General features: G+C 37.7%; 3 protein-coding genes across 10 annotated transcripts; 1 reads left to right on the forward strand and 2 right to left on the reverse strand.

Annotated features, from left to right (window-relative positions):
* Positions 1-149: 149 nt before the first annotated feature.
* On the reverse strand, positions 150-2,773 carry LOC143459351 (tRNA pseudouridine synthase Pus10-like). The gene is made up of 6 exons (XM_076956465.1): positions 2,097-2,773; positions 1,432-1,601; positions 1,161-1,322; positions 993-1,071; positions 691-912; positions 150-605 (listed from the first exon to the last, which is right to left on the reverse strand). Exons 1-6 carry the CDS (start codon positions 2,583-2,585, stop codon positions 183-185), a joined length of 1,545 nt encoding a protein of 514 aa, XP_076812580.1. The 5' UTR covers positions 2,586-2,773; the 3' UTR covers positions 150-182.
* A 303-nt stretch (positions 2,774-3,076) lies between these two features.
* On the reverse strand, positions 3,077-21,785 carry LOC143459350 (exocyst complex component 6B-like). 7 transcript variants are annotated; one of them, XM_076956461.1, is made up of 22 exons: positions 21,388-21,785; positions 20,993-21,051; positions 20,378-20,627; positions 19,833-20,001; positions 17,534-17,699; positions 17,176-17,360; positions 16,768-16,972; positions 16,154-16,630; positions 11,265-12,143; positions 9,293-9,492; positions 9,007-9,127; positions 8,760-8,831; positions 8,467-8,653; positions 7,888-8,014; positions 7,451-7,562; positions 7,168-7,329; positions 6,788-6,940; positions 6,470-6,611; positions 6,074-6,260; positions 5,566-5,678; positions 4,910-4,963; positions 4,000-4,787 (listed from the first exon to the last, which is right to left on the reverse strand). In XM_076956461.1, exons 1-21 carry the CDS (start codon positions 21,650-21,652, stop codon positions 4,956-4,958), a joined length of 4,239 nt encoding a protein of 1,412 aa, XP_076812576.1. In that variant the 5' UTR covers positions 21,653-21,785; the 3' UTR covers positions 4,000-4,787; positions 4,910-4,955. The 7 variants fall into 7 exon arrangements, with proteins under 7 accessions (XP_076812572.1, XP_076812577.1, XP_076812579.1 ...); XM_076956457.1 differs by lacking the exons at positions 4,000-4,787; positions 4,910-4,963 and adding an exon at positions 3,077-3,767; XM_076956459.1 differs by lacking the exon at positions 4,910-4,963.
* A 1,771-nt stretch (positions 21,786-23,556) lies between these two features.
* LOC143459969 (uncharacterized) lies at positions 23,557-25,526 on the forward strand. 2 transcript variants are annotated; one of them, XR_013117814.1, is made up of 3 exons: positions 23,557-24,060; positions 24,219-25,254; positions 25,364-25,524. XR_013117814.1 is itself a non-coding variant. In XM_076957296.1 (2 exons), exons 1-2 carry the CDS (start codon positions 24,033-24,035, stop codon positions 24,977-24,979), a joined length of 789 nt encoding a protein of 262 aa, XP_076813411.1. In that variant the 5' UTR covers positions 23,557-24,032; the 3' UTR covers positions 24,980-25,526. The 2 variants fall into 2 exon arrangements, 1 of the variants encoding a protein (XP_076813411.1); XM_076957296.1 differs by having other exon boundaries at positions 24,219-25,526.
* The last annotated feature ends 522 nt before the right edge of the window (positions 25,527-26,048 follow it).

Here is a 26,048-nt window from a genome sequence, read left to right on the forward strand (position 1 = left end):
ATCTAGAGATAATTACCTAATTTTTGTGATGCCATTTCTCGTGTAGCAGAATTATCCCATTGTAGGAATCTAGGAAATAGTTTTTCTTTGGCATTGACTTACTAACTACCTAGTATTACCTACTGCTGTTTAAATTCCAAAAGATCAAAGAAGTTGCCCACAATGCTATAATTGAAAATCACTCATTTGAAACCAGGTGGCCAAACAACATCAACTGACTGAACATCGAGTTCAATAATGTCAACATCAGCATCAACAAAATCTCTTAAACTCGGTGATGTTCTACCAAAATCGCTGTGTACAAATTCTTTAATATATGTTCCAGCTTGGGTCGAAAGTTCCAATTTAAAAAATTGTTTATTGTCATCAAATCCACGCAGACTTATCTTGTGGATGGTTCTTATCCTCACAGCCAGAGGACGGCGATGAAGAACTCGGACCGGAGTTGTCTGTTTAATTTCAACATCTGTCAAGTCCTTGAGCTGACCAAGTTTTTCGAGTTGTGTTTGTCTTGGTGGATGAATAAAGCGGCACAGAGCGTAATATGACTTTGTTTTTTCCTCTTCCCCTTCCTTTAGCCTTTTGCAATCAGTTTTGCTCACGATCTAAACATTTCAAAAAGTTTATAAATACCAAATCCATATAATCAAATTATTAACTTAACCGTAGTTAACTGCTAGTTGTCAAAACCTGTAGTCCACTTGATGAGATGTCTGAAGTTTGCTCATTAATTTTCTTTTCAATTTCTAGGATCTTGGCCTGGGGCACACTTGGAAACCTAGGATTTATCAGTTCTATGAGGTAAGGTCGTCCAGTTCCAAGCATCCTCACATCCACATCTTCACGTCCGGACGAGGAAAAATTATAACCATCAGCCCTGAACGCATCCTTAATAGGTCCACCTAAAAATTCCTGAAAAAGCACAAAAAACATACACATAAGAAATCCACAGAGCAATGCTTTTTAGCCTGTAGAACGTTTTTGAGAGATACCTGAACAGAATTTTCTAATTTTCTTTTGCCATCAATGATCCAAGGCGTTTGCGGCAGTGTTCTGCTGTATTTATTGTACCTGAAAAGTACACAAAAAAAATATAAGACACAAGTATTAAAAACATATGGTCGTAACTTTTTGGTCTTAAAAACCGAGAGATTTTTTACCTGCCGCCGACATAAACAGAGGAATGATTAAGTTGTATTGCTTCAACTTTGCAGGGTTGGGATAGTGAAGATGACATTTCACGCAGTTCTTCAACACTGATCTTTGATATCGCATGCTTCACTTGTGCAATTGAAACCCCATCTAAAGGCTTCAAACGTTTTCTGAAATATGAAGGTAACAAGCTATAGGTAATGTAAACACACAGAAATAATTCAATATTTTACATGCTATACAAGACAGATATTTTGAAAAAAACAGAGCAATTATTACGCAGGATGCTTTCCTTTTCCATGAGTGAATGATCTTGGAGATTTAGACTTCATTACCGGCAGCACTTTCTTCTCAGCTTCTCTGTGCGAAATGTTTATAGCTATCTCAAAATTGGCATCAATGCTCCGTGGTACTTTAAGCTTGGCAGTCACAAGGGGTTCCATCAAGATCTACAAAATGACAAATAAATAGTAAAATAAAGAATTCAAGATGCATAAACCTTTGTAAATCAACACCATATTGAAAAGCTTAACATTTTTCCCCTAGTAGCGGCGGGGGGTTGTATTTGGGAGATTCCCTATAACAATGCATTTTGTGGAATGTAAATAGTCCACAGTCTGCAAACTTACCAATTTGGAATAAAAAACACATATCACATATCTCAATCTGTCAATATCAGCCAAGTAGGGGCGTAGGAATATCAATGTCAGCTATAGCGTAAAGTGTGGCACACTGTAGAACTGAACATTGTGCAGATCAAACTTCTTCACATTAATTCACAACAAACAAACAATAGATAAATAAGTAAAATTTGGATGTATGAATGCCAATTTAAGGCAAATAAAAAATTGAGGTTGCCTTGCACGTTGTCATGCCAAAATTTATCTTCACACACACCATTTCTTATTAAAAGCTGTCATACTTTCCAGTATATATATAAGTACCTTAAATATTTCTTTTACATCATGAGCTTCATTTTCCACAGCATTTACACCAAACAGTTGCTTAGCAGTGTCCTGTGAAACTTTATCGGACACAAAAAGTTGATGTGGAAGAAAATAAAAACACTGAAAGCGATTGAAAGTGTAGTTGTCATTAGCAACCGTTTCTGCCACCTTTTGTGAACAATCTTCTAAGAACGGCGTCATTAGAATGCCAAGGCAGGATATACAGAGAAAATCGGTTGTTGCATTCATTTCATCACCATTGCCATTCTGTAGTTCAGTAACCTGTAGACTTCGCCGCTGTTCAATTTCGAGAAACGATGTTTCAATTTGTTCATCATTATTCTCCGCTAAAAAATTTACTATGTCTTTTTCGGACATTTTCAGCACTTTCCAATCATGGCAAAACAATCGCACAACACATCTTGGGCAAAACGTCGCAAATGCTTTTTTCCAAGTTTCTTGATCCATCTCAAAACAAAATTGCATACAAAGTAACAGCACTGCACAAGGGCTAGCCTAGCTAGCTTAATAAAGTCCACCACAGCAAATTTTCCCTGTACCTACTTCAGCTTTCGTTTGACCAAATAGGCCTAGTCACGTACTGCGTTTCTGACTTTGTACCTTTCGCGCCACTGCAAGCTAAATGACGCTACTGAGCAAATTGGCCACACGCCACATTTCCATACGTTTCACAAAACAAACCATGCACTCACCTGGCAGAGGCGACATAATTTTGTGAAAAACTTCAGGGGCAGTAATTTATACACATTATCCTCACTCCTCAGTGTTCTGTGACAAACAACTAAAGCAAATTTCGATTTCAAAATTCATGCTAGGCTTCGGTCTTTATTTTAAATATTGCTTAAAGCTAACACTTAATCCAAAATTTACTCTTCACGTCTAGATAATTATCTGGCCTTTGGATGTTAATAGCGGCCGCTTATGCTATTTGAAACATGCAGAAAATTGCTATAAAAAAGATGCAAGATAATCAATCAATTTTTGGTAAGAATTATTGATTTTATTAAACACAATAATCATTTTATTCATGATGAATATCAAAAATGTTGTAGCTTAGATGTTACGACTACGAAATCCCACCATGGGTAATAGCACGTGTTGAGTAATCTACACGAAACGTTTTGTTGTAAACGCAGATTCCAGCAAACTGCTCTCACTGCATGTCATAAATATTTTAATATAGGTAGGCTTATATACAATATAGATTATAGAATATTCTATTACGGTGCAAGGCGTAGTGTAATGCGTAGGTAGAATAATACTGACTCAAAAATATGCATTATTAAGTTGTATGCATGGGAAAGGTAATCTTTGCCATTAGTCAAGGCATCACGTAGCTCACGCAAACTATTTTTTATTAAAGCTCTAAGAAACTGAGCTAGCGTTTCTGAGAGCAAAGACATAGAATATCGACCACATTAAGCGGCTCCTTTAGATTTTGAAGTTCAGCTGTTAAGATTACGGTTTTTAGCTAAACGCAACATTGGTCAATAAAGCACCAAAACGTTGCTCCTGTACTGCATTTCATTCTCTCTAAGGAAAAAGGCAAGATCTTGACGGGTAGGTGAGGTATTGAAGGCTACATCAACAGCTTCCTCTGTTTCTGAGGGGAAAGTTTTCCACGTGGTACGCACAAGATAGTCCAGTCTACGCAACATCAAACGCTTAGTCAAAATAAACAATGACGTTTTCATTACTAGTTTTAGCCCAACTTTGGACTCGTTATACAAAATCCCACGAAATTATGTGGAATATCACTCTACCAGCGGCATGACAAAAGCTTTACAAAAAAGAATAGTTACCAAGTAAGCTTGGCGCCAGCATTAGATGTTGCAAGACTGGTGCAATGTGACGTTGGTGGCAAAAACACACACAAGAAAACTTTAGTCATAGATGTATTACGGAAAGTATCATCGGTAAATGAATGATATCAATGTTAAAGAGCACGAATAAGAAGAACACTGAAGCATCGCTACGACTATAAACGGCGAACAAAATCATATAAAATTATCAAGTGTTATAAAAATGCTGGCTTTGCCATCAGTCGGTCAAAGCAGTTGGAAATAGCTTGAAGTCAATATAATTCGGTAACGCGGAAATATCAGCAAACAATGACGATTGATGATGGCGACAATATGTATCAAGATCGGCAGCTAAAACCCGTATCAGAAAAAGCACCCAAAAATGACATTGTCTGTTGAAACGATGAAAAAGTTAAACATTTTCAGTACATACGAAATTTTCGCGATCAACCCTTACTGCTCATATGCGGTTAGCCTGCCAAAAGGCAAGCTGTGGAGATGTTAATGGCTTCAAACATTTTCGTTATAAGAGGATTACATGGCATTGCGTAATAGCTACACTGCTACAGTTTTAGCATCATTTCAATAACAAAGTTCGGTGCTTTTACAAAGCATACGACCTTACAGCGGGTACCGTGGCATGTATATTATGCATGCAGAATGAAATCAACAAGAGTGATTTGTAACTCATTGTCTATCAATACATTCTAACCATTTAAGAACCAACAGCCAAACTATGCGACGCAATTATAGGGCATAAATCCATATAAAAGAAGTCAAATAATAGAGAAAATGATGAAGATCTTCTAACGTTTCTTCCAGCTTCGAAGCCTTGAACGTTTTCTCGGGGCCGGTCGGACCCCGTCTGCGCCGAGAAAAAATCGCGATTAACCCGATGTCGTTGCCATGCCGCTGCGTAAGCGGAAATCAATCATGGATATAATGTTCAAGATTTTTAAGCTTTAAATCAAAAGCATGTAATCGCACCGTATTGCGGGCGGACCTCTCTTGCAATGCAAAGCGTTGTCCTTTTTCAGGCAGCTGTTGGGAAAAAAAATCGCGGTCGAAAATAAATATAGGCTCGGTTTAAAGCACTTTGAAATCCAACGGTAGAAACCTTCAAAAATATAGAACGCAATCGGGCAAAAACATAACGAAATATAGTAAAACAATACGACGCGGATGAAAAATAAATTCACAATAACAGGTTGTAAGAAATTAGAATGGTCAAGCAACATCCAATGCGAGCATTTACTATCTCTCATTTGCAAATAACTCCTCGCTGAGTTAACATGATAATGTGGAACCGTAGTGCCAATAACAACGAAAGTACTGAATCTGAATTCGTCACCAGTATTAACGGTAACAGATTCAGCAAGGGATGTCACATGCGCCACAAATACACCGGCGAGTTGGGCACACACATGCAAATTTTAACCGTTTTTTTGTGCGAAAACTGAAAGCGAGCGAATCATTTGGCGAAAAAAAAACAGGATCAAAATCTTTTCCACGGTACACACATGCTTATGGAGGCTAATCATGTCCCCATTTGTCATGCAAGCTAGCATAGTTAGTTTTTATCACATCACGTGAGTCTGTTGAGCGTGATACAGGCGAAATACTTCCAGGCAATGATTACGTACCGTTGACTATCCCCCGTAGTTGCCTGACCACAGTTTCCAAAAGTTTCTTTTTTTCTCTCTCTTGTTTACTTAATGACGTGAAAATATTTCTGTGACCTCTCTCTTCTTTTATTCTGAAAATGAGAGAGTTTATCAGTTCTACAGGCAGGTAGGTGATTTATTGGTAATTACTAATTAGGATCAACGTTACGATACGTCTATGGTAGTAGCCTATATTCAGTGTAGTCACTGTGCTATACAGTATAATAAGCGTTTTAGCATCGATCGTTATATTATATTTTATGCGACTTGGTAAAGAAATATTGATTTGGTAAGTGAGGTAAGGTGGATTGAAAACAGAAGGTAACACAAGATATTAAAATGTAGAACTAAATTAATAAGAGTATAGAACATAACATCACAAACAGTGATGACTGATGACACAGAAGTCAGCAGCACACAAGACAGCAGATCTTAGAACTAAATTCATCATAGACCATAAACATCATAAACAGTGAACAAGTCTTACTTTTCCAACAGAGTTAAGGCCGTACCCGGGTTGACCCTCAGATATTTGCTGTTGCCGTTGCCATAATCGGCAAGATACGATGACCAATCCCACGACAGAAAGAGGTCGAGTAGTTGGCGGATTTCGACAAAAGTCATCTGGAGCGCACCATCCTGGAATCCGGGAACGGGATCCGAGTTGGAAAATACTGGAATGAAACGGACTAGATTAAATGAACAGGAGCTTCGTGATGAAGATAAAATTTTTATAAAAATGACTTTTTTTTAATTTTAAAGATGAAATGATTTAGATTGGTTGAAAGCAGCTATAACGTTGAGGTCACCATAAAACAGAGATTGAAACATTGTACTATTCATACCCACACTAGTCATAATTACCCACTGTTAGATCACTTACATTCACATTGCATAACGTCTAAACTAAATTGCTGAAGCGCCGCTAGGGTTACGGTTTTCACGTCTGGGTCCATGACCAGTTCCATCATCCTGGCGCTTATGTGTTGGCACGCTGACATGCAAGCGGTCTGCGCAACCTTTGGCTGTACCAAGAAAATACAAAAATGTATGAAAAGATGCTGCGATTTATCTGTCACCGCTGGAGTCCACTAGTTGATGGTGTGTTATCTGCAATTGTATCAGTTAGTCTTTGGCAACGGCTCGGTGAAGTCGAATCTGTCTGTTCAACGGGACGACCATTGGGTGTGATTTTAATTACCGGTAAATTTGTGAAGACTTCGAAATTGTGACGTAAAAATGCGATGAGGTCAAGCAAGTAACGGCTGGCCATTCCCTTTGGCTCTTTCACGTCCCAAGCGTATTCGGCCAGCTCAAAGAACTCGTCTATTTTGCTATTGAGCTTGTTATAGATCTACAATGAAAAATTTTAGTTTGATATATGTCACTGATTGGCAAAGTGCTGCGATATTGAGACCTTGTGTAGTGTTTGCATAACTATATAATATCAACGAGATGCATAAGGTAAAATGAAACTAAAAAAGTCAATATAAAATTAATGTACGAACTTATACGTGCAACCTTATTTAGTACACAGCATTTCAACCAGAATAACAAAAACAGGACACATAAATCGCATACTTGTGTTTCAGTTTCATTTCTTGCGTCCTTAAAAGTGGAGACACCAACCAATTTGGCAGAGTGGGCACTTCCCGCTCTTACACCGGTGATAGACTGAACAAAGTCCTCGATGTAACGACACGAATTCTCCAAGTACGTGGTGTTAACAATAATTTGCACAAGCTGTGAAATAACAAAACAAGTCCATAAAAGTGAGATCAATCGATAGCTTTCGGATCCTCTTTTATAAAAGTGATTTCATCGCTGATACTTGGCGTTGTCATGAACAATGCGGCAAACGTACCTCTGCAAGACCCAGTGATCGTTTTGCGACCAGTAACTGCAGACCAGAGGCGAGTGTCCTTGTTAACAGGAGGTTGGCTGATTTTCTTATCATGTCATCCACTTCCGTAGAACTGACAAATGAAGCATGAAACAATAGAGATGGTTAATTGACTGAACCAAAACGTCAGTTTTAACTCTGTTTTAAGGTGATCTACAATGTGTAGAGAAAAGTTTCTTCTTGCCGAACTCAAGCAAATAGGAAGCAATCAAAGCTAGATGATAATTTTATTCCAGCAGTTTCAGTGAATGTGTGACACCAGTAAAGCTTCCGTCCGATTGGTAATTTACAAGAGCAACTTTGTATTCAATTTCAATTGAAACTTAGTGATATATGTGGTTGCAACTGGTGGTCAAAATTGTGGTAAATAAACATATTTGGTAGAGTTATGGCAATACCTAAGATGAAGGTCCTCACAATACTTCAAGCATGCAAGGATAAAGTTCTTGATTTCATTGTAGATTCTTGGGACAAATTTCGAAAATGGGAGTTTTCTCGGGTACTTTGCTTGATCAAAATTAGGATCTGCATAAATCACACAAAACCTGTGTTAACATGACAAAGAAAGCAAGTGGCATTGTTAGTAGCAATTGAATCAACTATGTTTGTTTTCAGTAGTGTTTTGAAGTAACTGAGGAGCTATTAATTACATTGTTTTGTATCGAATACTACTTTAGAACCGTTTTGTCAAAATGCTGAATTACCTAAAAGGTAATTTGTGACTTACATGAGTTCACCACGGCAAAGCAAACACATACATTCAGGAAGTAATGTCAAAATCAATGAAGCATTAACAGCTTAACCGGCACAGATTGATGCAATAAATGTTTATACAGTCACATATTACCAACTCCTAAATCAAACCGACCACTCAACGCATACTTAAAATAGCAGGAGCATTACATCACATGCCAGAAACTAAGCATGATTGTAATTGTTTGAGACTGAGACGCACATAGACACTAAACTACCATTACCTTCGTGTGGGAATATATTTAAAAGGGCTTGTGTTTCCATGTCACTCTCAATCAACATGGGAGTGTAGTTATCTTCATTAAAGATATCGTTAAACTTTTGGGCCCAGTGTTTTAACAATATTTCTCCATATTGGTCCCTCATTTCCATAAGAAGACTGAACAATCTTCCCACTGAAAAACCGTAAGCCTGTACAGAAATACATGTGAATTATTAAAACAAGCACATCGGTTTATTTGGTTAAATGTAATATAAAAGTTAATGAAGTACTCCTAAAACTAGAGGGTGGCTGTACCTTTAGTGTGTCTGCGAAAATGACAATCAAGTTCTTGACTTTCATCATCACAACGGCATCGCTACAATAACCCTGTCATGGATATACAGCGTAGTTTAAATAACTTAATATCGATGAACGATACCTCACAGCACCACACCACAATTTGAAAGGGTGTGACGCCACAATTTGCAAACTTCAAAGCAAGCATTAAGCAGCCATGTGGAAAACAGCGAATCTAGATGCAGATAATTATTGTTTAACTCACAGAATCTGTCCTGAGACCAGCGATTAATTTCGAAATTGCCATCTCCCACAAATCGTTGATCCACTGCCGACTGATGAGATTTGGAGCTGTGTGCAGCACATGGTCTTCCACAACAAAAAACCTGGATGCACAGGAGAGCTGCTTTTAAACAAGCACAGTCGCAATACTGCTGTGATGAAGTATTGAACAGTAACAACAGAAACAATTTTAAAAGTCATTACTCGTTAGTAACATGAAATAAGAAAAATATTTCAAAGAACATATCAAAGAATAGTTTTAACATTACCCAACAATTTGGTGGAAGAAGTTGCGATAGGCATCGGGATTATCTTGCATAGAAACGGATGGCTGAAGCACCAAGCGGGCCTGGTTCCGACGTTGCGTCCGGTAATAGTTCTCGAACTGAGTCTGGGAGCCAACCAAGCCAAATATGTGTAGACACTTGTATACAGGAGAAAAGTCAACGAGGTCTGACGCTGAAAGATCCTGGGAAAGTATCAAAGAAATAAGATTTACTGTATATAGTACTATGTGCATACTGTACTTGAAACAAGAATACTGTAAATAATTTGATAAAATAGAAAAATATAATATTATGTAAAAATGGATAATAGATATGTTCACTATTAATTTTTTATCATAAGTCATAATCTTGCCATTTGTGTTTTTATCACATATAAATACTATTACAAAAAAATTCATTACTTCATTGTATGTAATTGTGAATTACTCAGCAAAATCACTAGAAATATAACACAACATTCAAATCAGTGAGAAAATTTAAGAAATGACAAACGATCAAATCAAAAATCATAGCAGTACACTGATGAACATTAAATTACAGTATGTTACTGAAAACATCGATTGCGATTCAGAAACAGGGATCACCAGAAATTGCAAAATATGGACATAAATATTTGTGATTTGCAGATTAAGACTCAGAAATGTTGATCACAACAAAAGAGTATAACAAAATGGTTAAATCTTTGTTTTGTTCATTACGTAAGACTGTGACCGACCTACCAGTATGAAGATAGAATACCAGGCAACAAAAAGCGCCTTTTCTTGCAAAAATGCTTTCAACTGTGGGCACATAGCAGTTTTGGTACTCTACTTTACAATAATTATGCATGGATATAGATAGCAAACCCAACCTTTGCTATGAAAAGTCATCTTAATATACTTCCTTCATCAAAATATTTCGTTTGTTTATTGTTTTAAGAAAAGGTATCAGTGCGTTTAATATTTAATAAACTAACAGCACTAAAATATTTTATCATAGCATTACCCTTTAGCTATTTTCAATCTTTAAACTGTCTTTGTCGAAACTCGTGTAGACTTCATACCAGAACAAACTTCATACCAGACTGGATTGTTATATTTTTCATGACATAGGCCAGGGTCGTCTAAACCCTGGCATGCGGGCCACATGTAGCCCGCGGAAAGATTTTGTGCGGCGTGCAAATACTTTCAGAGTTTTGTTACACTGTATCTTCCGGTGCAAAATCCGCAGTTGTTAAAATACACCTGCGTGTTATTTAATAGGGTTGCTTCAGCCACAGCCCGAGATAAGTTGCACATCATTGAAGTGCAAGTCAATAGGTGATTATCATGGGGTGATGGCCTTTTTACGACTAACATAACAGCATTGCGTGACGATGCATACGTGCCATGATTTTAGTTTTTCGTTGCAAGCACAGTCGCAAACAAGTAGAAGCTATCAAGGAGTGCGTTATTAATAGTGTTAGTGGTGCAGCAAAGCATCAAGTCGATTAAAACAGTAAACCCAGCCCTTTGCTAACATTAGAGCTCCCCCAGTTGCAGTCCGCAGCGTTTTCCTCAAACTTTAAAGTGGCCTTTCATGCTTACAGTCTTGGACCACCCTGACATAGACAATGTTATAGTAATATGATTATATCAGAACTGTGCTGTAATCAGCTAATTTTGCTAATTGCGTATTTCAAAGATTGCTTAATGTATCTGCAATTATCATACTATAACAGGAATATGCAATTAGGTGTAATTGTGACATTCTTCTTAAGTGTAATATTTAAAACAACAAAGTTCAACTGATTGACAGAAATCTCTTAGAATTAAAAGTAATTTAATGAAGAGGTTACACTTTGAAGCGAGATAAAACCGAGGGAACTAGTATTACGCAATGTTCGAATCAAAGAACTCATTTGTATAAAGACCAGATTTGATTCAGTATTTCTCATAAACTTGCATAGCATCATTAAAATCAGCCCAATACATACATTGTAAATGCGTGGCATCTGCCAATCTCTAATCTTTCTCCACTTCGATGAGACCATGTCCTCCACCAGTCTGGCTCTCTGATTATGATATACCTGAAGATTTTTCTCTATTTTTCTGCTGTGTCCAACGAAATTTATAGGCAGTGTTGCTACATTTGAACCCTGTTGGTTCTTTTCAAACTCCTGAGATTGTGATGAAGGCTTTGATACAGATGTTGCACTGTTAATAACTTCTGATGGAGTGATAGGGCTATGATCGTGAGGCCTATCCGGCGCTATTCTTTCTCCACTGCTCTTTTGAGTCAATTCAACCTTATCTGTGGAAGACACACTTGCCGAAGAAGGTGTCCCATTACTTTCTTCCGACTCTTTTGTTGGATTTTCAGGAGGTTTATGAGCTTCTTTTGAAGCATACTGTGGCTTTCCCGCTAGCTTTTTCTTTTTTCGTCTTGGCGGCGCTTTTACAGGAATGTCAGGATCTTGCATGTGGTCAAGATTTTGGGAAACATCTCTGGGCTTTTGATCGTTCTCAGCATTACGTGCAGGATCTAGTCTAGTGTTTTCTGGATCTGTTTCAACAATTGTTGAGCTGGTGCTGGAAGCAGAGGGAATGCTTTCAGCATTGCTGTTCACCACATTCTTAGCATCAACCTCTCTTTCAATCTGCGAAATACGTTGCTCGACGTCACGTGGTTCTTCATTATCAACAAAAGGATTAAACGGATCCTGAAGTTTGCCAATAACTGATTTATTTTTGGATGCCACAACATCAATCGGCTGTGATTTACTTTCAAATGGGTCACTGCTGCCGGATGAAAAGTCATTTTTGGATAACTGGTTTGAAACTTGTGAATCTATTGCATTAACAGCGACTTCATTCTGTTAAAGGCATGATTTTCAATTTACTGCTGGTACTAGGATGATTTGAAATTTAACTACTGGTAGCTTTATCATCAATAACTAATTATACAGAAGTATCGTTGGTATCACAAACAAGCTGTATGAGCATTCACCATCACTGTAAAACTGGGTTATATTAATTCTATGAAAACAACTAAGCCAGATAAAAGATAGTTTGTAATCTGTAATCTTTAATTTAACTAATATATACGGTACTACGACACCTTATCGAAAGACACTTTATCGAAAGACACTTTATCGAACGACACCTGATCGAAACGACAGCTGATCGAAAGACACTTTATCGAACGACAGTTAATCGAGCCGACAGTTGATCGAAAGACACTTTATCGAAACGACAGCTGATCGAACGACATTTTATCGAACCGACAGTTAATCAAAACGACAGTTGATCGAACGACACTTTATCGAACCGACAGTTCAAGCAAGATTTTAGCGTGTTTCTCAAACATTGGAACAATGAGCCATTGTGATGTGCGGTCTTTGTAATGGTGTGCATTAATGAATTGTGATGTATATATCATAAAGTTGACGATTTATATTTTATATCTATATTTTATATTTGTATCATAAAGTGTTCGATTTCGCATGGCGGCCGGCCCGCCCACATATTAATAAGATATCACAAGAATACGCACGAGAATTACTAAGTACGAGATTGTCTGTACAGTAGACTAGACTAGTCATTATAGATACAAAGAGTAAGGAATTGAAGGCAAAATTTAATAGCAAGGGGCATGTCGCTGTCTGACTTTTACACAAAGTAGCTTCTTGAAAGTGGTCTTTATCCCAGCTTGACCGACAGCGCAAAATAAATGGCTTCGATGCTTGGTAGCACGTACACATGTGAACAAATGTTTTCAACAATGAAATTCACGAAAAGCAAGCTAAGATCACGCATTTCCGACGCCTATTTAGAAAATGTTCTGGCTCTTGCTTCATATGACTTGCCACCAGATGTTGAAAAACTTTCACAAAGCAAGCAGCATCAAGTGTCACTTTAATGCTGTGTTGTTGAAGTGTGAACACAAATATTTTGCTCTTTTTGTGATTGGTACGATTGAGATTGCAGCAATGTGGTGTAATATACTGAAGTGAGTGTGAATTATAGTATTAATGAGGCATCAGGTAATTAATGAGGCATCAAGTTGTCAATGAGGCAAGTTGCAAAATAAAGGTCAAACTTTGCAAATTTTAAGGTCAAAGTTAAAAATTTTTGGGTCAAAAAACTGGTTGCCCTATTTATGAGTTATATGACTATTATAATTACATTATTTGATCATATTGTGTATACTTACATTTCCACACTATTTGATTTTAGACATCTTAAGAATTCTTGTAATTTTTTCCACGTTAATAACGATTGTATACATATCGAAATGGAATTCATTTTAAGTGATAAAGGCAAACGAAAGTTGGCCTTGGACGGTTTCTTGTACGTTCGTGACAAAACAACAAATGGCGTAACTTACTGGAGATGTGAGGACTACCTCAAATGCAAAAGCCGTCTATCCACAGCCGAGGACGACAGCCTCAAGAGAGCACCATCTGAACACAGTCATCCACCAAACCCTGCACGTGTTATAGTTGCAAGAGCACAAGCCAGCATGCGAGATCGAGCAATCAATTCAGATGAACGTACCTCAAACATTATTCAGAGGGAAACGCAGGATATATCCTTAGCCACCGCTGGTGCTCTCCCTAAAGCAACATCATTAAAGCGGATGATACAGCGAAAGCGCGTATGTCCAGAAGGAATCGGCTTGATGGATGAACTCCGCGTGACACCGAGGGGAGAAGCCTTCGTTATCGAGGAAGACGATGAGAACGAATTCTATATGTTTGCGTCTCAAAAGAATCTGGATATACTGAACAAATGCGCTAATTGGTTTTGTGACGGTACATTCGATGTTGCCCCACTTGGATACCAGCTGTACACGATACACGCGCTGGTCGATGAAAATCGCACGGTGCCACTCGTATACACCGTTACCGAGAACAAATCTGAAGCTGTGTACAATCGCATCTTTGGTTTATTGGAACAACAGCGACCAGGAATAGCCCCAGAAACCGTAACAATAGACTTTGAAATGGCAGCATATAATGCTCTTTCTTCCAGCTTCCCTCGGGCAGAAATTCTCGGCTGCCTTTTCCATTTTGGCCAATGTAGCTTCCGGAAAATTCAGGCTCTCTCTCTGCAGCGGTGGTTCAATGAAGATGCAGAGCACGCCCTTCGCATAAAATGCTTCCAGGCACTGGCATTCGTTCCGCCTGAAGACGTTGTACAACGGTTCGAGGACTTCCTGGCCACGTTCAGTGACGACGATGAGCAGCACTTGTCTGAATACATTGACTATTTTGAAAATACTTGGATTGGACGATTGTGTCGCAGGAATCGTCGTCAACCTCTATTTCCTATCCGATGTTGGAATGTCTTCCACCGGGTTCAAGATGACCTTCCACGAACGAATAATAGCATTGAAGGATGGCACAATGCGTTCAGCAAGCGTGTCTCAATATCCCATCCGACGCTTCGCAGACTCGTCAAAAAAATTAAGCAGGAACAAGGTTCCAACGAATTGTTAATTGAACAATTGAGTGCTGGAATCGATGGCCCACCACGGAAGAAGCGCTACGACGCTGTCAACCAACGTCTGAGGAGCATAGTTGAAAATTATGACTCAACAAATATGGACATAAAAAGTTATCTTCGAGCAATTGCACACAACTTGTGATTAAATGAATGCGATTGAAATGTGCACTTCGTCAGTTGTCGTGCTTTTAACAGTGCATGTTGTCAGTTCTTTTAATAAATTGTCGTTCTTTTAACAGTGCATATCGTCAGTTGTTTCAATAAATTGTGGATCTTTTAACCCTATCCTAACCAGGCTCGCGAGTTTACTAAAAAAACTAGGTGTGGCCAACCCCGCACACACATTTGCAATCGTTAATTACTAGAAACCTATGCGTCGTAGACGATGAGATTATTACAGGTTAGTAGAAACATCATCTGGCTTCCTGTATACATCATAATTGTAAAACTAAAGAAAGTGAATTTAGTGTAAATTAGGTATTTCTAAAAGTGACACATTTCTATAAATTCTTCTTGTTACGCCGCGCCCCCGCTGTGAAAAGAGAACGAAAAAGAATAGTTAGTCAAGTTATTGGTGCGTAAATGAGTAATACGTTTCAATGCGGAGAGAGAGCAAAATTATATAAATATCACAATATCTCAAAAATTACAAAATCTAACTTTATCAAACAAACATGGACAGATAGCTGAACATCACAATGACCCATTGTTTCAATGTTTGAGAAACACGCAAAAATCTCGCTTGAACTGTCGGTTCGATAAAGTGTCGTTCGATCAACTGTCGTTTTGATTAACTGTCGGTTCGATAAAGTGTCGTTTGATCAACTTTCGGTTCGATAAAGTGTCTTTCGATCAACTGTCGTTTCGATCAGGTGTCGTTTCGATCAGGTGTCGTTCGATTAAGTGTCTTTCGATAAAGTGTCGTTCGATTAAGTGTCGTTCGATAAAGTGTCTTTCGATAAGGTGTCGGGTCACGAATATATACTGTACTGTGTACATTAGATTGTAAACTGTGGTTTTGTTTTATTGTCATACTGCGGCTTACTTTTTTGCATCAAACCGAAATTTTCAAAAGAAAATACAGAGTATATATATACTGTATATTTTGCAGAGGCATACCTTAGAGTATGTTCCAGTTGCGTCTCAATTTACCATTATATGAGGCTTACAATCGAGTAAATACGGTAAACTTGTTCACACAGTACTTGTATACAATTAATAAGTAGTTAATATTTAAGCAGCCTTTCATAAATCTTCAATACCATGACTTTACCATAATCAAAGTGACAATGAACATATATATATACTGTACCAATGATTTATAATGTATATTTAATTATCTGGCAATGAAGGCTAATCTTAAATGACTACACACCTCATAATTCATATCTTTCAAGGCATCGGGAGTAGTTGGCTCTTTGAAGGCATTGTCAGTGTCAAAGAAGGGATTAACATCATGGGTTTTGACAACATCCTCATTTTCATCTAAGAAAGGATTTGCCAGGCCATTTTCAGTTACCTTAGATTTGCTAGGCTCCTGAGTGAATGGATTGGGATCATCGAAAGGATTTCTACTGTCCATGACTTCTTCTACCTCATCTTCTATCTCATCAAAGGGATTTAATCTCTGACGATGTTGAGGAGAGGCGGAGTGGTTACTGTTTAGTGCTTCCGCTCTTACGTTAGTTCTTGTCTTGGAAGGAATTTTTGAGTTTTTATTGATCGGTTTTGCTCTTATTCTGGGAAGATCAGCTTCTGCTGGACTTTCTTCTTCAGATGAAGATTTTACTCCAAAACTGTCCGACCTATCACCACTAACAGCACTTTGTTCAAGATTTCTTTCTTTTTCGACCTGATCATGTATCCAGTAAATAAAAAATGGTTAAAATATGACTAAGATTAAGCGCAACCAAAGCACATAATAACACTGAAAATTAAAACTTTACCTCTTTATGTTTAAAAAGGCAACACTATTCACAGATTTTCTACCTGTTTCATCGCGACCATTCCTATCTTGTCTGAATTCTGCCGAACCTTTTCAAGAAAGTCTTTTAATTCTGACATTGAGACACCTTTTATTTCCTCGCGAATTTTGGGAATATTCTCCAACATGATTTCACAAAAACGATATCGGTAGACACTTGGCAGCGCTGTATGCTCAAGTTGTTCCAAAGTTTTAAGAGCAGAGTAATACCTAGTAGGTAATATATTGTGTCTAGTGTGTAACACATAACTGAAAACAAATGAAATAGTTTTTTAAAGTAAGATGGCCATGGTAAATAAAAAATTCTATCATCAAAAATTTTTCATATAATTGTTTACAAATAATAAAAATGAAATACCAGTGTCAAGGCATGATTACACATAATCACTAAGCAAACATATGTCAGTTTCAACCTTCCTGCTCGCATTTGTTCCATCATTTTTGCATACATCTGCAATACTGGCAAACATTCTGACAGTTTTTCTATGGCAGACGCAACATTACGTTGCTGAAGTTGACATTGGATAAGATCATCGCTTTTTCTTGCAACTTCTTTTCCAGACTCCTGGAGTTCTTTGTTGATAACCAAGGTTTGACTCTGAAAAGACAAAAAAGTAATTTTACCAACCGTACATATCGCTTGAATGTGTAAATCCTTCGAATGAACTTAAAAATACAATGGAAGTTTTCCACCATTATAAATACATTTGTAACAAAAAATTTCAGAGGAAACGATAAATGGGCTATGTACTTTACGTTATAAAAACTTACTTTAAGTTTTTCCGCGTCGCTTCTAACATTTATCAGTTCAGTGATTGATTCAATGAAGCCTTGGTAATGAAAATTGCACATTCTCTCAATGTCTCGATCATGTTGCTTAATCCTGCAGTCAAGTCTTTCCAGGAACTTTTCATGATCATTCCCCTCATACACGGCCCTGTACGTAACATTGAGCAGATAGCCATAAAATATGATTTACTTCCAAGGGTATAAAATCATCCTTCTAACGGTACAGCAACAAGTTAAAGCCTATTGTTATTGAAAGCATGAAAGACATGTTCTATGAAGGGAAAACCATGCCTTTCATTCTGTATATTCTAAGCAGGGATGTGGAGTGCAATGTGGAATTCCGCATGCACCCAAACACTTGACAAAGCCCTGGCTGTTTTTTTTTACGCATATGTTATGTTTAATACAGTGTTAAAGCATGTCTTTCAACCTGCACAAGTAACAAAGTATAGCAAACACAGTACTTCCCACAAGCAAAGCAACAGTATCATACATTGCTATTTGGCATAGATTTCTACCAAATAATTTTCATGTGGACAAAAATTAACACAGCTTTCAGTTTTTCACATAATAGGGTATAGACATGCACAGGGTTCTTACTAAGCATGTTGGTAGTAAGGCAGGCACTTTGCAAAGTCAGCAATCTGACTCTAAGCTACATACGACATATGACAATTAACCAACCTCAATGAGGCCCCAATAAAGGCTGTGTCAGTTGTTTCAATTTCATTTAAAATTCGTTCATGTTCACGATCAGTTTTGGTATCTTGTTCACTGTAATATTCTGTTACTTTATCATATTTTTCATCTTCAAATTCCATAGCCTTTTTGGCATTAGAAGTTAAGCCGTACAACAAGTCACTTGCACTTTGTTGCAGATGCCAAATTAAGTTTTTAACATAAACAATGCAGCCTGAAGTAAACACAAATAAGTTTGGCTGAAGGTTAAAACTGACTCCAAAATATGTAGCTAAATACCATGACAACAACAAACAAGCCAAACATACAGTGATAATGGCAATCATCGTTTCCTAGAGTACTGGGCTACTGATGGCGCCAGTCTACACTTAAATTGGCCAGAAACTGACACCGGCCAGATATCCTATGCCAGAATACTGGTATAATGGTTATTCCGGTACCAAGTGGACTAGGCTAAGCGTGCGTTTGGGCTAAGCGTGCGTTTGGGCTTTTCCAACCTGCCAGCAGTACCAGCAATATTGTAAACTGGCAACTTAGACCCATTTCTTAAAACTTAAACACTTTCTGTATGTTTATACCACGTTTATATGACGTTATTATACACTTAATTAGCTGAATTTTCTTCTTCAAGTCCGCTAAATTCACTTCATTTTCAACTTCTGCCCAAGTTCTGACCATCAAATTTGAAGAAACATTTTAGGACTAAGCTATTTCAGTACGGTAGGCTGCTTCAAAACATTTAGCCTTTACAGACCAAGCCCAATTTTTTGTTTATTATTGAACAACGTCATCTAACTATGATATAAGAAAGATATTGTTGCACGCAAGGTGGCGTTTATCAAATTATCCACAGGCTACCGAATTCGCATAAAGACTTTCAGGAATGAAAATTGTATCTTATATCTTGTCGGGAATTTTTCCGTCGGAATGAGCAAAATTTTTGCATAAATTAAGGTTCTAAACTTATGCATATTCCAAGTTTGTTTATAGCGTATTGACCTAAGAATATTAATTGAATCACACACAGATTTAATTATATAGAGACTTTTCAAATTGAGTTTTTCCGCTATTCTTTTTATTATTCCATTTGAAAACAAGACCTCGTCTTTGTAGCAACAGTTGTAGGCTACTATTCCTGTTGCTTTATCTAATCGTTAATGACAACCGATGCTTTATCACCAGGGCTTGCAATCGCCTATATGGGAATGATATGATAATGTTTATCCTCGCACTGAGGAAAGCACGTCCACCTGGCAACGATTCCTCATCGCTCGAGCCGAGCCCCGGTTACCGAGCTAGCGTTTGTGCAAGTTCCGATTATCACAAATTTTTTGCTTTGTTTTTCTGATTTATTTTATGGTACTGCCCGAAGTTAGAATTGCCCAACAGGTCCACTGGACCGGAGTAAGGGTCATTAACGGCTCGATGGCATTAGAAAGGCATGACGCCACTGATTATCAAACACGGAACCTGAACCGCATTTGTTGCGTGGCTAGCGTTCGAAACACTTGGTTACCGAGCCGACAAACGCCATAAGGCCAGTCAGAATTGTTGTCTGCTATAGCCTACAATTTACACTTACCTCAACGCGGGGCCAAGAAAAAATCCTCTTTCTATTTCCTGTATAATGATATCGTGTGCATATTCCCGGGTATCTATATCGGCCTTTCCGTATTCTATATCCATTTGTGGGCGTGAAGGGGCAGACAATTTTGTATTTTTCGGTGTTTTTCGAATTTCCTCGACGACATCTGCCAAGGAAAAGTTCAAGTTAGATTTGTGTATGAGCATAGTTCAATGTGCGCAATTATTCTTATTCAATCATGTAATATGGCAAGACCATAATTGTTTGATTGTTTATTTATTCTATTGGTTGTTAAATCATAGATTCCTGACTAGCTCTACATAGGCTGCATCACATGCCCCAAAACATCTTTTCTACCCTTGCTGCGCCAAATCTTGTCACGTAAAAAAGAAACCTTTGTGAAGAATATTGCTGCCATAAAAATGTAGCCATACAGATCAAAAGATCAACTACAATCAAACAACAATACAAAAACTTTACGTTGAATTACCGTGGTAGCTGCTTGTGGGACTGATAAATCTTGCCAACCAGTCCGTTCTTACCTGAATAATCTGGTTCGATAGATTCTTCCGGCTGGTCTACTTGGGGCGGTGGGACTGAAATTTTTGATGGGCTAATCTGATCCACGTTTGAGTTGAGACGTTTTGATTTCCTTTTCTCTTGATTGCCTCTTTTAATGGCTGATTGGCTCATGGTACGAAAGAAATTTCTTTTCGGAGTTGACATCGGTTGTGACGTTGAAGTTGGAGTGTCGTTGTCAGGGGTTGTAATTGTCACATCGACGACGGGAACCTAGCAATTGTTAGAAAATATTTTTTATTATTATCAGCAATTGGGTTTTGGTGCCACTGATTTAATCTATTAGGCCTATATTTATACTTTAAGTCGTCACCGCTTGATGTCAAATCATCACACTTTAGATACTAGATGAATCATGCTATTCGAATGATTCAGTAAGCAAAACGACGTAGGTTAGGCCAAATTTTACGTCCATAGTCTTTACCATAGAAAAATTTTTTGCTATGAATATTTTTGTTTCAGCGTTTTTACGAAGTATAGCAAAAGAAAGCATGTGTAGAATATTAAAACATGATGCAACTTTCAAGCCTAGTTATATGCCATTGGTGTCAAAGTGTAGTCTGTAGCCTGTACCGTACTTTGTTTTTATCTTTAGATTTCCGACCATCTGCAACATCGCCTCCTGAATTATCATCTCCTGTTGGAAAAGGGAAACACAGTGAAGTTATAATTAAGTGGGCTGGAATATCAAAAGCGTTAAAGGAACGGTAGGCCTACTTGCATAGCGATCGTTTCCTGACAGTACGACTAAGCGTAGATTTCCTTTAACTCTAGTACAAAGCATCGCATATAGGCTACTTTTGAGGCAATTACCAGTTCAAACAATTTATAACTTTACCGCATTCTGACAAAACTAAGACGATGACTTCGGAAATATTGCGCATCACGGTTGCTACTTAGCTAACGGTTTAGATTGATATATATAAAACAAACACTTTACAAAATAAAAGCATTTAAGTAGCAACATGCCAACCTTCGTTAGTCAGCGAAGAAGGGGACTTCATAATTGCTGATGTCGATACCCTTCTCATTAGCTTAACCGTCATACTTCGACGCCGTTTCGGTGTAATTTGATTCTGAAGTGAATCTTTATCTCCATTTTTTGCGTTTCCGTTTTCTTTCTTCTCTTTTCTTGTGGCAGCAGATGTCGTCGATTCTGCTGTTTTCAAGTCACTGCTGGATTTTTCCTGAAATGGGTTAAGCCCTTGACCAGCTTGTTCTTCTTTGATCGACTCCATGGTTATCCCAGCATGGTGTTAGCAGCAACAACCAGAATTTTGAAACATACAAAAATCCCCACGTTAGGATTAGATGTGGTTCTGTGCAGTCAAGCTTGTTTTAAAATGACATCTTAACAACGGAACATGAAAAACTGATAAAGGAAGTGGTCATTTTTTCGCAAGTATAGGATAAAACTGAGAAAAGACAAGCAAGAAACATTTGCTTGGTGAATCGGAATCAGAATCACATTCAAAAATATATTTGAGTTACGTTGAAGTTAGTATGTGACAAATGTCATGTTAGCTTGACGGAACTTACAACCAGAAAAAATCTCCTCAAAAGCTCAAATAAACAGATTATTTATTAGCAGTAAATTGCCAGTTCTAGCTTGTGATGCTTTGATGACGCAATGGTACCAAATCGCTTGTTTCACATTTTCTCATCCCGCGTTATCATCTAAAATCTGTTAGTTTTGTAACTTAAAATTCTTGCACAAGCAATCAAAAACTCTTCAACGTGACCTTTCACACTTTCTAATATACCTAGCCTAAACAACTATGCCATTACGTACTACAACTACAATATAGCAGTAATGGATATACAGTACATACATACATATATATACATACATACATACGTACATAATACAGTAATGCTTGTGGCTGCTCTGGCCTGAAGACTTTGCGTTTCCTTCTTGCTATTATTAACTACACAATGGAAGTGAATAAACTCTCTCAGCATTGAAACTGCACTGGTGTATTTTGAATATTCCCTTGCTAATTCAATGAAATGTTATTTTCCTCGTCGAATAAAACGCAATAACATTCACAGCTAAACAGCTCCGTAGCTGACACTGATTTTGTGCATTAAAACTGCAATAGTACGGACAAAAGCCAACGTTTAGCGCGTTAAACTCAGTGCTTGTTTTTGCTGTCATTGAATGGAAGTGAGTTCAATTGAACGGTCTGCACGCATAATAGCTATAGGTCCGGCCGACATGACAGGCATTTGACAGGAAGTCTCGTTTCTGGTTTTATATTAATAAACCAATCACGAATTTTGTGTTTTCTCTTACACTCTTACAGGCCATAACAATGCGCATGCTGGGAATGACAATGCATTGACCGCCTTCAATACGCGCGTTACGTCAGGCTTAGTTCGATTAGGTAATGACGACACCCAGAGGTTGGCACGGTGCAATCATTTTTGCCTTGTTACTGATTAAGCTTGCATTCCCATGGTGGCGCCGCATACAAAGAGTATTGGATGTGACCTGTTTGCAAACATTGATCGCAGAATCTGGTGAGCTGTCAAAAGGACGTTAGTGCTTATGTCGTCATTGTATACATTTTTGCCATATACCTCTTCATTGAAGCGGTCCGCTTTACTGCTGTGGGCTAATGTTCGCATTTGGTTAATCATTAAACAAAATGTTAAATTACTTACTGCATGACGTTTATTGTCTACACTCTACATACTTGTTTGTTGCATGCTCTTGCTACAAAATATAAAATAAATTTTGGCGATATACTGCAAAATGAAAATGGAATCATACCTCGAATTTACAGTCAATTTTTCTTTGTATTTTTTCAATTGCAACGCAGCATAATAAACAAATTATAATTTCAAATTGTCTTATACTTTGTATTGGTAACTTCCGATGCTTGTTGAATGAGATTGGCGTCACAGCCATAAGTCAATATGGCACCCCTTAATCTAGGCCTGAATGCTGACGGTTGGCGATACTCATATTGCTTAGGTTATAACCAAAAGAATATTTTCTCACGCATGGTGTGTGTTAAGTTTAATCCTATTCGTTTCCATCAGTTTGTTTTGACTTAACTTTTGCTGGGCTGCCTTTTTGATGCCGTTGAATACGGGCATTCGATTGTCCGCAGAAATGTTGTAACAAAATATTAGTTGTGACATTGTTTAACCGAGAACTTAATGTAGGCTACGTAATATGAAAAAACGTTCTTCATTTAACGTAATCTTAATCGAGGTTATGTTAGAAATTACCAAATTACAGAATGCCGATCGTATTAGGTCAGCTTTGATTTTAGACCAATAATATTTTCTCCAATTGTTGTTGTTGGATTTTGTTTGCAAAAGGATCTGTCAGCCCGTCTATGAAGTCTAAGTCCAATAAGTTGCTTGTTAGGGGAATGCTGCATATGGCACTGCACGATGCGGTTTAAATATTAACCACATGTTATGTGTAACTTACAGTTTATACCAATGGGTGTTAGCTCGGATTTCAAAGCAAGCAAATGAATGCTTTATTTTAACGTAGTCTATATATTGCTTTACTTTGAGTTTTGACAAATTTTAAATGCGGGTTTGTAATTTCTTTTGAGATTAGTTTTAACGTTTTGCAAGTTATCTTTGTATCGCTTGATGATGTCAGAAAAAAATGCAACAAAAGGTGAAGACTTAATTTATAAAAATTTAAATATAAACTGCATTAAGGCTTAGTCCCTGTATGATTAGCCTAAGTTATAGTGTTTGGTGTTATGTAAGGCTTTTTTGTAAGGCTTTTTTGTAAGGCTTTTTTTTCTTTTTTGTTTGATTTCGGTTAAACAGGTGGGTCCAGCTGCTCGGAGGAGCTCCAAATAATTAAAGCAAGCTTAAAGGGCAACAACGTTCAGGAAGCAGTCAAAAGAGTTAAAGCACTTACTTGCTCAACTGTACCGGGAGTCGTCGTCGAGGAGGAACGTGACGTCATTCTAAATGATATTGTTGAGGTTGCAAAAATGTTTCAAAACGAATCGGAATTTGTCATATTAATAAACCTTCTGACATGGTCACTTGAGCTGTTAAAACGAATCGAAGAAGAAACGACTTGCTTTCAAAGACTAACTGAGTGGGGGAACTTGGTAGCAATGGCAACACGTTCAATGAGGAGGAACGTCATGAAGACAGAGATCGAGAATCATGCTCTGCCATTCCAGCAAAGTCTTCTAGCAACTATTCAGGCAGTAAATTGCGATAAAGGAAGCGCAAAAAAAGAAACGGAAGCTTTGTGCCTTTACTTTCTAGCTGGCTGTGACGTCGCTTTAGAAAACAACCACCAAGCTGAAGAAAATTGCCAAATGGCAATTTTAGCCATGAAAGATGGTTGTGGGGACGGCATGAAAAAGAAAGCGTTGACGGCTGCCATTTATCACATTAACGCTGTCACAAACCATGAACAAAATAAGTTCGAAGCAGCTATTCAGCAATACACGGAAGCCATTGATGTATTCGTCTCATCAGAAGACATTGGGCCAGAAGAGAAACAGCAAAATATTGACGTTATTAACGCCTGGCGTCAAAGAGCAACAGATAGGCTGCCTATAGACTAATGTCAAAGCTTTATATTTTCTTTGGTAAAATTTCAGTCCAGTTAATTCAATTCATATTAACTCCAAGTTATGTGATTTTACGTAAAAACACGCAAAATAAAACTCCCAACAAAATTAAGCAACAAGAACTTTGTTCAAAAGCCAACATGCGAAATTTATTTCGGAATCAGATCGTCTGCAATTCAAGGTTGTTAAACAAGTCATTTTCTCTGACTCTATTCAAGTCGAGTCAGTTTAAGTAGGCCTAGGAGCTCGAGTCAAGTCAAAGCTTTCAGGTAAAATGCCTTCAGTCAGGTTAAAAGCTTTTACCTTTAAAATGTTTTGTAACATCAAACGTCATAATACCAATATACGTTGCGTCAATATTGATTTTTATTATTGCAGCAAACGCCACGTCAAGGGGCTATGGAAACGTGGCGGCAAGGGCCACGCTTTGGACATTTTCCGTTTAAGTTATCGTTTTCTTCCTTAACTTACATTTCTTTGTTGATTACTTTTCTTTATATACCCTTGCGTTTTCAACGTTATTCAGCACCTTACTTTCCATTACGTTTATCGGTTTGCAAATAAAGTTTTACCAGTATTTTTTAGGCTATTTGTTGGGCATTATGCTACTGTGAAGAAATAACTTAGTTGTGCTTCCCGAGAACAACACGCAACTTTACTAGGAGTCAGATGAAGTCTCATCATCGTATTCAGAATAGCCTACCTGATCGGCCACAGACACTTTAAGTTTTAGTTTTTTCCCTCAATTAAATTCTGTTGTTAATTGTTTTTCTTTGTGACCTCTTGCGTTTTGAACCCTTTTACATCATGATTATCTGTACTATTCCGTATACTCAACTTTGTTGTGCACATAAAGCTTATTAGTTTGTAGCTGTAGGCCGTTTTAGAAATATGCTGTATGCTGAGATCAGCACGTAGTTTTCAACATTACGTGAAGCCAGATATCATCGCACACAATCACATCGCACTGCATCATAGTCTATACATATTAATTGTATAGAGCAGTGGTCCTCAACCTTTCATGGTCCATAGCCCCCTTACAGTGACCCTCAAAATCCGTGGA

This window comes from Clavelina lepadiformis, chromosome 5 (assembly GCF_947623445.1).
Source record: "Clavelina lepadiformis chromosome 5, kaClaLepa1.1, whole genome shotgun sequence".
Taxonomy (NCBI): domain Eukaryota; kingdom Metazoa; phylum Chordata; class Ascidiacea; order Aplousobranchia; family Clavelinidae; genus Clavelina; species Clavelina lepadiformis.

Excerpts from the sequence above, each read along its gene's own strand:
- LOC143459969 (XM_076957296.1), top strand. The coding sequence starts at position 24,033 with ATGATGTCAGAAAAAAATGCAACAAAAG. Across the intron at positions 24,061-24,218 it reads AGAAAAAAATGCAACAAAAG|GTGGGTCCAGCTGCTCGGAG; the intron begins GTGAAGACTTAA and ends TCGGTTAAACAG.
- LOC143459350 (XM_076956457.1), bottom strand. The coding sequence starts at position 21,652 with ATGGAGTCGATCAAAGAAGAACAAGCTGGTCAAGGGCTTAACCCATTT. Across the intron at positions 20,628-20,992 it reads AATCTAAAGATAAAAACAAA|GTTCCCGTCGTCGATGTGAC; the intron begins GTACGGTACAGG and ends AACAATTGCTAG. Across the intron at positions 3,768-5,565 it reads ACTACGGGGGATAGTCAACG|ACTGGACTATCTTGTGCGTA; the intron begins GTACGTAATCAT and ends GATGTTGCGTAG.
- LOC143459351 (XM_076956465.1), bottom strand. The coding sequence starts at position 2,585 with ATGCAATTTTGTTTTGAGATGGATCAAGAAACTTGGAAAAAAGCATTT. Across the intron at positions 1,072-1,160 it reads TCTGTTTATGTCGGCGGCAG|GTACAATAAATACAGCAGAA; the intron begins GTAAAAAATCTC and ends TGTACTTTTCAG. Across the intron at positions 606-690 it reads TCTCATCAAGTGGACTACAG|ATCGTGAGCAAAACTGATTG; the intron begins GTTTTGACAACT and ends TGAAATGTTTAG.